Genomic DNA, 11,197 nt, shown 5'->3' on the forward strand with positions numbered 1-11,197 from the left:
GGAGGGGGGGAGACAGACAGACGGGGGGGGGAGACAGACAGACGGGAGGGAGACAGACAGACAGACGGGAGGGAGGGAGACAGACAGACAGACGGGAGGGAGAGACAGACAGACAGACGGGAGGGAGGGAGACAGACAGACGGGAGGGAGGGAGACAGACAGACAGACGGGAGGGAGACAGACAGACAGACAGACGGGAGGGAGACAGACAGACAGACAGACGGGAGGGAGACAGACAGACAGACAGACGGGAGGGAGACAGACAGACAGACAGACGGGAGGGAGACAGACAGACAGACGGGAGGGAGGGACAGACAGACAGACGGGAGGGGGAGACAGACAGACGGGAGGGAGACAGACAGACAGACAGACGGGAGGGAGACAGACAGACAGACAGACGGGAGGGAGACAGACAGACAGACGGGAGGGAGACAGACAGACAGACGGGAGGGAGACAGACAGACAGACAGGGAGGGAGACAGACAGACAGACAGGGAGGGAGACAGACAGACAGACAGACAGGGAGGGAGACAGACAGACAGACAGGGAGGGAGACAGACAGACAGACGGGAGGGAGACAGACAGACAGACGGGAGGGAGACAGACAGACAGACGGGAGGGAGACAGACAGACAGACGGGAGGGAGACAGACAGACAGACGGGAGGGAGACAGACAGACGGGAGGAGACAGACAGACAGACGGGAGGGAGACAGACAGACAGACGGGAGACAGACAGACAGACAGACAGACGGGGAGACAGACAGACAGAGGAGGAGACAGACAGACGGACGGGAGGAGACAGACAGACAGACGGGAGACAGACAGACAGACGGGAGGGAGACAGACAGACGGGAGGGAGACAGACAGACGGGAGGGAGACAGACAGACGGGAGGGAGGGAGACAGACAGACGGGAGGGAGACAGACAGACGGGAGGGAGACAGACTTTATTAGTGATCTTGTGACAATAACACAAGATGGCCGGCACACTAACACTCTGAATAGCAGCTTTTAGAACGGACAACGGACATCTCAGAGGAAGAGTCTTGTCAACACTAATGATACAGAACATTTGTAATTATTAACTTGATTAATTAGAGACGGTCTGGTTTCCCCCGACCCTAATTCCTCAACCAAGAAGCCCTTTCGATGAGGACGTGTTACTTACCGATAGGAGCTTCTCTGCTGTCGGTCTCTTCTTTGGGTTCTTGGTCAGAGAGACTTTCACAAAGTTATGGAAGGCTGTGGACCTGGAGGAGGAGGGAGAACTGTTACTGACTGGAGCAGTATAACAGAATATACAAACGGGGGGTGTTCCAGGTCACAGGTATAACAGTATAACTGTCCCCTCGCACCTACACGGGTGCGAACCAGGGACCCTCTGCACTCATCAACAACAGTCACCCCACGAAGCATCGTTACCCATCGCTCCACAAAAGCCGCGGGGCCCTTTGCAGAGCAAAGGGGGAACCACTACTTTCAAGGTCTCGGAGCGATTGAAACGCTATTTAGCTCTGCACCACAGCTGACTAAGCTAGCCGTTTCACATCCGTTACACAGGCGTACTGTACTCACCACTTAATTTTATCTTTCAGCTTGGGAGGCTGAAAGCTGCTCTTCGACATGAGAAACAAGGCCCTGGAACACAACACAGCAAATCATTGCTATCTGTTCACCACCAGTGTTCTGAGGTGTGCTTCCCAAAGAAACCTTCCTAGCATCAAAGCTCGTCTTTAAGGGCCAATGGTAAACATTAGAGATCTTAGGCCTACAACGTTTTAGGAAACTCGACCCCTGTCGTTTTAATTGCATTAATATCAGAGAACAGCTTAGTGATGAAAAGATCAGAGGGAACATTATCAGAAATACAAAAGCAGGAATTGGATAAAATCTGGGACAGAAACTGATTATTAGATGGGTGAGGAATTGGGGCAGATACAGCAGTTGATTGGTGGATGACATGTATATGGAAGTGGAGGGCAGGAGAGTGACTCATTCATTGGCTGATGAGGAAGAAATGAGCGTAACAGACAAAGAGACGCCTGAGCGGAGTTTCCTCCTCCTCTTTTCAGGGGGAAAATACTGTATCCCTGAAAACAGGCAACATCCGCTTTCTGCCAACACCTCCAAGGCTGATGAGGAAGTGGAGCAGAAACAGCACTGATGAGTGAGGAAGTGGATGGCAGAGTTAGCCCCGATTGGCTGATAAATGAGGAAGTGGAAAAAGAACAGTACCTCATTGGGTGCAGGTCAAACATAGGGGGCTGCAGCTCGGCCAGTTCTATGGAGGTGATGCCCACGGCCCAGATGTCACACAGCTGGTTGTAGCCTCCGTTCTTCTCTACTGCTGCTACCTCCGGGGCCATCCTGCACAGATAACACACATCTCAATCTGCTACCTCTGGGGCCATCCTGCACAGATAACACACATCTCAATCTGCTACCTCTGGGGCCATCCTGCACAGATAACACACATCTCAATCTGCTACCTCTGGGGCCATCCTGCACAGATAACACACAATCTCAATCTGATAACACACATCTCAACTACCTCTGGGGCCATCCTGCACAGATAACACACATCTCAATCTGATAACACACATCTCAACCTCTGGGGCCATCCTGCACAGATAACATCTCAACTACCTCTGGGGCCATCCTGCACAGATAACACACATCTCAATCTGCTACCTCTGGGGCCATCCTGCACAGATAACACACATATTACACATCTCAATCTGCTACCTCTGGGGCCATCCTGCACAGATAACACACATCTCAATCTGCTACCTCTGGGGCCATCCTGCACAGATAACACACATCTCAATCTGCTACCTCTGGGGCCATCCTGCACAGATAACACACATATTACACATCTCAATCTGCTGCCCCCCCGTGGGGTAGTTAAATGCCCCATGTGGAGGACTGTCTCAGAGAAAGACTCACCAGTAAGGAGTCCCGATGAAGGACTTCCTCTTGGCAATAGTGGCTGTTATTTTGGCTGCTACTCCAAAATCAGCTGGAACAACAAGTGACAAGATCTATTCAGATTGTATAAAACACATTACACACAGTGGAGGGTCATGAGATCGACCTTTACGGGTCTTCAAGCGTGGATGAATAGCTCACCTAGTTTCACATCCCCGTTGTCTGTTAGGAGGATATTAGCACCCTGAAGAAAAGAGCCCAAAACATCAAACCGTTAAAGTCTCTCAGCAGCAAAGATCCTACAGAACTTTAATTACTGATCAAACAAGATGGTGATTTTGTGGAAAGAGGACTTGTGCGGTGTTATTGCATCTTTGACTGGTTGTGATAAAGTGACTGTAATTGCGTAGCTAGCAGGTATTGTATTTTCACTGTGGGGCCAACTGTGAGACAGTTGGTATTGTGGTGACGGGGTGGGCTTTTATTGACAGCTGTCTCTGGATGCATTCTGCAGATGAGGAGGAGAGAGAGTAGAAGAGAGGGCGAGAGCACAGAGAGAAAGAGGAGGAGAGGGCGAGAGAAAGAGGAGGGGAGGGCGAGAGCACAGAGAGAAAGAGGAGGAGAGGGCGAGAGCACAGAGAGAAAGAGGAGGAGAGGGCGAGAGCACAGAGAGAAAGAGGAGGAGAGGGCGAGAGCACAGAGAGAAAGAGGAGGAGAGGGCGAGAGCACAGAGAGAAAGAGGAGGAGAGGGCGAGAGCACAGAGAGAAAGAGGAGGAGAGGGCGAGAGCACAGAGAGAAAGAGGAGGAGAGGGCGAGAGCACAGAGAGAAAGAGGAGGAGAGGGCGAGAGCACAGAGAGAAAGAGGAGGAGAGGGCGAGAGCACAGAGAGAAAGAGGAGGAGAGGGCGAGAGCACAGAGAGGAAGAGGGGGAGAGGGCGAGAGCACAGAGAGAAAGAGGAGGAGAGGGCGAGAGCACAGAGAGAAAGAGGAGGAGAGGGCGAGAGAGCACAGAGAGAAAGAGGAGGAGAGGGCGAGAGAGCACAGAGAGAAAGAGGAGGAGAGGGCGAGAGAGCACAGAGAGAAAGAGGAGGAGAGGGCGAGAGAGCACAGAGAGAAAGAGGAGGAGAGGGCGAGAGAGCACAGAGAGAAAGATGAGGAGAGGGCGAGAGAGCACAGAGAGAAAGATGAGGAGAGGGCGAGAGAGCACAGAGAGAAAGATGAGGAGAGGGCGAGAGAGCACAGAGAGAAAGATGAGGAGAGGGGCGAGAGAGCACAGAGAGAAAGATGAGGAGAGGGCGAGAGAGCACAGAGAGAAAGATGAGGAGAGGGCGAGAGAGCACAGAGAGAAAGATGAGGAGAGGGCGAGAGAGCACAGAGAGAAAGATGAGGAGAGGGCGAGAGAGCACAGAGAGAAAGATGAGGAGAGGGCGAGAGAGCACAGAGAGAAAGATGAGGAGAGGGCGAGAGAGCACAGAGAGAAAGATGAGGAGAGGGCGAGAGAGCACAGAGAGAAAGATGAGGAGAGGGCGAGAGAGCACAGAGAGAAAGATGAGGAGAGGGCGAGAGAGCACAGAGAGAAAGATGAGGAGAGGGCAAGAGAGCACAGAGAGAAAGAGGAGGAGAGGGTGAGAGCACAGAGAGAAAGAGAGAGAGAGCACAGAGAGAAAAAGGAGGAGTTTCTTATTGGATAAGTCCAGGTAAAACACCTCCGTGTTTCAGTCCCTTCTCTACCATTTGAAGTCTAATAGTTCTGAGTGATTCGTGCTATTTTGGAGGTCGGTTGGTTTCTGTTCGATTTGTTTAAAAAAATATATATATATATCCAATGTCGGTTTTGATTGAGTTGAATGCTGTTAACACAGAATAAAACAATTAATACAATTAAGTCCCATGATGGTATGAAACCATCATTTATTCACATTAATAAAATATGACATTTGTTTTATTCGATGACTATTATTATTATTATTATTATTATTATTATTATTATTATTATTATTATTATTATTATTATTATTATCTCATTACCAAGTCATCATCTAAGCTGTATAGAGATGCTGCCTGTGAGGTCTGACAAAATCAGTCACACACCCCCACCAGTTAGCCAGCCACTCATTCTTCCTGTGGTTTTTACTCAGTCTGCAGACATTATATGTCACCATGCTTCTCAGGTAGCCTAGTGGTTAGAGCGTTGGGAGTTGTAACTGAAAGGTTGTAAGATAAAAAAATCTGCCGTTCTGCCCCTGAACAAAGGCACTGGTCCCTGGACGGCCGTCATCGTAAAATAAAAAATATGTTCTTAACTGACTTGCCCTAGTTAAATAAAATGTTTTTTTTTTTAAATTATTTTTTAAATTTTTTTATTGAGGTTAAGATTGAAGACCGTGTTCTTGACAACGTAAGTCACACCTCTATCTACAAGCGAAGAAGAAGGTGTGAGAACAGCCAGACAGGGTCTTCTTTCCTTTTCGTTATAAACTAGCAGCGACGTTTCAGTGAGCCAGTCTAAAGAAGACAGATGGAATGGTGCCAAACCTTGATGTCACGGTGCATCTTCCCCTTGCTGTGAAGGTATCCCAAACCCTGTGAATGAAAACGGTCACGTGAGACTGGGTTGGAATTGACCAACGTTGGACACATCCAGAAGAGTAAAAAAGTGACAAGTTAGTGATTTCCTGGATCGAGATTAAACCTTAGGTCTATTTCTTATGTATCAGGCATCGAAGTGCTGATCTAGGATCAGGTCCTCCCTGTCCATATAACCTACTTCTTATGTATCAGGCATCGAAGTGCTGATCTAGGATCAGGTCCTCCCTGTCCATATAACCTACTTCTTATGTATCAGGCATCGAAGTGCTGATCTAGGATCAGGTCCTCCCTGTCCATATAACCTATTTCTTATGTATCAGGCATCGAAGTGCTGATCTAGGATCAGACCCTCCCTGTCCATATAACCTATTTCTTATGTATCAGGCATCGAAGTGCTGATCTAGGATCAGACCCTCCCTGTCCATATAACATCATTCATCGGGATGTAAAAACATTTTTTAATTTTTTTTTTTTAAACTCTGATCCTTAAAATCAGCTGCTCTGAGAGGGCTGCAGGAGTAGGCTGAATCTATGTCCAGGAAACTGGCCCCAAGAGGGTTGAACTCAGTGTAAATTACCTGTATGGTCTCTCGGCAGACGTAGGCGATCTGTGGCTCTGACAGAGGCCCCGTCACTGGGAAATTAAAACACAATGCTTATTCTGCTGCCATTTCTATAGTTTATTATACACAGAATATACCAAAAGTATGTGGACACCCCTTTAAATGAGTTTTTTCCCCCGGCTATTTCAGCCGCACCCGTTGCAGACAGGTGTATAAAATGATCAAGCACACAGCCATGCAATCTCCATAGACAAACATTGGCAGTAGAATGGCTGAAGAGCTCATTGACTTCCAATGCGGCACCGTTGAAAGTCACTGAGTCAGTTAGACACATTTCTGTCCTGCTAGAGCTGCCCCCCATTCAATATTAAGTGCTGTTATTGTGAAGTGGAAATGTCTAGGAGCAACAACGGCTCAGCCGTGAAGTGGTAGGCAACAAGCTAACAGAACGGGATCGCAGAGTGCTGAAACGTGTAGGGTGTAAACATTTTTTTTTAAATTGGCGGGCAACACTCACTACAGAAACAAAAAAACAGTCTCGCTACAAACTAGTTATTGGCAGATGGGAGTGGGACTGCCTCAAGTCACATGACTAAATCCCCAGACTGGTGCACGTCATCTGTTGCCTTCTACCTGCCTTTTACCTGTCTTCTGTGTTAAACACATGACATTATACACACAAACTGCCTCTGGAAGCAACGTCAGCACAATAACTGTTTTTCAGGAGCTTCATGAAATGGGTTTCCATGGCCGAGCAGCCGCACACAAGTCTAAGATCACCATGAGCAATGCCAAGCATCATCTGGAGTGGTGTAAAGCTCGCCGCCATTGGACTCTGAAGGGGTGGAAAGGGTTCTCTGGAGTGACGAATCACGCTTCACCACCTGGCAGTCCGGCAGACAAATCTGGGTTTGGCGGATACCAAGGAGAACACTACCTGCACCATAGTGCCAACTGTAAAGTTTGGTGGAGGAAGAATAATTGTCTGGGGCTGTTTTTCATGGTTCGGGCCTCTTAGTTCCAGTGAAGGGAAATCTTAATGCTACAGCATACAATGACATTTGAGAAGATTCTTCCAACTTTGTGGCAACAGTTTGGGGAAGTCGCTTTCCTGTTTCAGAGTGACAATACCATCATACATAAAGCAAAGTGCATATAGAAATGGCTTGTCGAGATCAGTGTGGAAGAACTTGACTGGCCTGCAAGACAGTGAGAGAGAGACCGAGACAGCGAGAGAGACAGCGAGAGAGACAGCGAGAGACAGCAAGCAAGACAGCGAGCGAGAGACAGCGAGCGAGAGAGAGAGACAGAGAGAGCGAGAGAGACAGCGAGAGAGAGACAGCGAGCGAGCGAGACAGCGAGCGAGCGAGACAGCAGCGAGAGAGACAGAGACAGAGACAGCGAGTGAGAGACAGCGAGAGTGAGAGACAGCGAGAGTGAGAGACAGCGAGAGTGAGAGACAGCGAGAGTGAGAGACAGCGAGAGTGAGAGACAGCGAGAGAGAGACAGCGAGAGAGAGACAGCGAGAGAGAGACAGCGAGAGAGAGACAGCGAGAGAGAGACAGCGAGAGAGAGACAGCGAGAGAGAGACAGCGAGAGAGACAGCGAGACAGCGAGAGACAGCGAGAGACAGAGAGAGAGAGAGAGAGAGACAACGAGAGAGAGAGCGGTTAAGAGCGTTGGGCCAGTACCTAAAGACTTGCCGGTTCAAATCCCGAGCCGACTCGGAGAAAAATCTGCAGATGTGCCCTCGAGCAATCCACTTAACCCTAATTTCCTAAGTGGCTCTGAACAAGAGCGTCTGCTAAATGATTAAAACAAAAAAAAAAAGAGAAAGGAGAGCGACATGAGCAGAACAACAACACACCGTGATATATGTCCTGTAGAGATCCTCCACCACAGTACTCCATACAGATCCACAGCTTCTCCCGGCTGATTACAGGGAGGAGAGGAGACAGTTCACAATGACTTCAGAATACTAGTGTGGAGAAGACAGACACAAAGGAACAGTATATACACGTCTCTGATATACAGTGGGTTGGTAGTGGTCCTTCTGTAGCTCAGTTGGTAGAGCATGGCGCTTGTAACGCCAGGGTAGTGGGTTCGATTCGGGACCACCCATACGTAGAATGTATGCACACATGACTGTAAGTCGCTTTGGATAAAAGCGTCTGCTAAATGGCATATATTATTATTATTATATATTAGTGTCACGGCCCCTCTGCATTGCAGGGCAGTTCCTCCTGCAGGCAGAGAGGAGGGTCGTTAGTGATTGGAGGAGCCACCTGGGCTTCGGGGTAATTAAACTGCTTCACTCACCTCTCGTCTCGTCTCGTCTCGTCTCCCTCTCTGCTCCTCCAGGTATGATCCTGTTTTGTTTGTTCCTTTGTAGTTTTACTTAGTTTTCCCTCAGTCAAATTCACACTCGGCTGCCCTTCACACTAGGCTGCCCTTCACACTAGGCTGCCCTTCACACTAGGCTGCCCTTCACACTAGGCTGCCCTTCACACTAGGCTGCCCTTCACACTAGGCTGCCCTTCACACTAGGCTGCCCTTCACACTAGGCTGCCCTTCACACTAGGCTGCCCTTCACACTAGGGGCTGCCCTTCACACTAGGCTACCCTTCACACTAGGCTACCCTGGGGCGGCAGGGTAGCCTAATGGTTAGAGTGTTGGACTAGTAACCGGAAGGTTGCAAGTTCAAATCCCCAAGCTGACAAGGTACAAATCTGTCGTTCTGCCCCTGAACAGGCAGTTAACCCACTGTTTCTAGGCCATCATTGTAAATAAGAATTTGTTCTTAACCGACTTGCTGAGTTAAATAAAGGTTTAAAAAAAACACAGATTCACACATCCCTGCACTTTACGCCTCACATTATGATACTTTCACACCTCATTCCTTTTCCTTTGTTTAAAGTTGATAGTTTATAATAAAGAACCCTTTTTGATTGGCCTATACCGGTTGGTGTCCCCTCATTTTTGCTACAGGCTATGAGCCGGGCCTGTGACAGTAGGAACCTCGTAGCTATGAAAGACCTGGTCTTACTATTCTCTGAGCTGACTGGCCTATAAGGCTACATTATTATGCTCTGCTGGTTGGCCTGCTGTGATAAAGCCTCGGTTTCCTCCTGACTAAATGGACATATAAACCACATCAGAAGCTCTTATGTCCTGTTAAACCTGCTGGAGGCCCCAGTTCCTGGCAGGGCTGGGTCTATGTACAGTGCCAGTATGCTCTTCCTGCTGAGCATTTTCCAACAGATTGTGTCAGTCAGCTTTTCCTCCTCATAAACCCAAAGTAGGGGATTGTAATCATTTCACTATTAAATTAGAATAATGCATTTTGTCAGATATCTGGATATGGAAATATGTTTGTTATTTATACAGTACCAATCAAAAGTTTAGACTACTCATTCAAGGTTTTCTTTATTTTACTATTTTCTACATATGTAGAATAATAGTGAAGACATCAACACTATGAAATAACACATATGGAATCATGTAGTAACCAAAAAAGTGTTAAATCAAAATATATTTTATTTGAGATTCTTCAAAGTAGCCAGTACCCTTTGCCTTGATGACAGCTTGGCATTATCTCAACCAGCTTCATGAGGTAGTCACCTGGAATGCATTTCAATTCTGGGTGTGCCTTGTTAATTTGTGGAATTTCCTTCTTAATGCGTTTGAGCTAATCAGTTGTGTTGTGACACGGTAGGGGTGGTATACAGAAGATAATCCTATTTAGTAAAATACCTAGTCCATATTATGGCAAGAACAGCTCAAATAAGTTGAAAGAGAAATGACAGTCCATCATTACTTTAAGACATGAAGGAGTCAGTCAATATGGAACATTTTCAAGAACTTGGAAAGTTTCTTCTGGCAGTATGAAAAACCATCAAGAGCTATGATGAAACTGGCTCTCTGAGGACCGCCACAGAAATGGAAGACCCAGAGTTACCTCTGCTGCAGAGGATAAGTTCATCAGAGTTAACTGTCTCTCATGAGGACCACCATAGGAAAGGAAGACTCAAAATGACCTCTGTAGCAGAGGATAAGTTCATTAGAGTTACATTGCAGCCCAAAGAAATGCTTCAGAGTTCAAGTAACAGACAAACATCAACTGTTCAGAGGAGACTGTGAAAATCAGACCTAAATGGTTGAATTACTGCAAAGAAACCACTACTAAAGGACACCAACAAGAAGAAGAGACTTGCTTGGGCCAAAAACAAACCATTTATAGTTCCAACCGCCGTCTTTCTGAGAAGCAGAGTAGTGGAACGGATGATCTCCCGTGAAGCATGGAGGAGGAGGTGTGTTGGTGTGGGGGTACTTGCTGGTGGCCTGTCTATGACTTATTTAGGGAATTCCAGGCACACTTAACCAGCATGGCTACCACAGCATTCTGCAGTGATACACCATCCCATCTGGACACGGACCCAACACACATCCAGGCTGTAAGGGATATTTGACCAAGAAGGAGAGTGCTGGAGTGCTGCAAAGATGACCTGGCCCTCCACAATCACTCAACCTCAACCCAACTGGAGATGGTTTGGGATGAGTTGGACCGCAGAGTGAAGGGAAAAGCAGCCAATAAGTGCTCAGCATGCGTGGCAACTCCCGTCAGGACCGCTGGGGGAAAAGCATTCCAGGTGAAGCTAGGCTGAGAGAATGATGCCGTCGTTAAGGCGGCAAGGGTGGCTACTTGGAAGAATCTGAAAGATATTTTTCATGTAACACCTTTTTTTGGCTATTACATTGATTCCATGTGTGTTATTTCATAGTTTTGATGCTTTACATCATTATTCTACAATGTAAAACATTCGTAAAGAAATTAAGAAAAACTTCCTGATTGAGTAAGTGGGTCCAAACTTTTTGATTGGTACTGCAAACACTCAGGACCCTTTACTCCAGTACTTTGTTGGAAGCAACAATTGGCAACGCATTACACCCTCGGGTCCCTCTTCTGGCATGAGGCCACAGCTTTACACACCTGTATTTCGGTAGAGTTCCTCCCATTTCGCCTGCAGATCCGTCGCTTTGAGATTGATGGTTGGGATGGGAGCATGTATTACCCAACTATTTTCAGGAGCAATACGTAACTGAAACGAGCAACGA

General features: G+C 47.6%; 1 protein-coding gene across 1 annotated transcript in view; it reads right to left on the reverse strand.

The window, feature by feature from the left end:
• map4k5 (mitogen-activated protein kinase kinase kinase kinase 5) overlaps positions 1-11,197 on the reverse strand; it is a 123,264-nt gene that overhangs the window by 82,690 nt on the left and 29,377 nt on the right. Inside the window, exons 5-12 of the mRNA XM_052485369.1 lie at positions 7,949-8,013; positions 6,097-6,152; positions 5,465-5,512; positions 3,130-3,172; positions 2,947-3,019; positions 2,236-2,367; positions 1,576-1,638; positions 1,169-1,250 (exon numbers count right to left, since the gene is read on the reverse strand). Of these exons, the coding sequence (XP_052341329.1) occupies positions 1,169-1,250; positions 1,576-1,638; positions 2,236-2,367; positions 2,947-3,019; positions 3,130-3,172; positions 5,465-5,512; positions 6,097-6,152; positions 7,949-8,013 (562 nt within the window). The remainder of the gene's footprint in view (positions 1-1,168; positions 1,251-1,575; positions 1,639-2,235; positions 2,368-2,946; positions 3,020-3,129; positions 3,173-5,464; positions 5,513-6,096; positions 6,153-7,948; positions 8,014-11,197) is intronic.

The sequence above is a fragment of the Oncorhynchus keta genome, chromosome 29, assembly GCF_023373465.1.
Source record: "Oncorhynchus keta strain PuntledgeMale-10-30-2019 chromosome 29, Oket_V2, whole genome shotgun sequence".
NCBI classification, from domain to species: domain Eukaryota; kingdom Metazoa; phylum Chordata; class Actinopteri; order Salmoniformes; family Salmonidae; genus Oncorhynchus; species Oncorhynchus keta.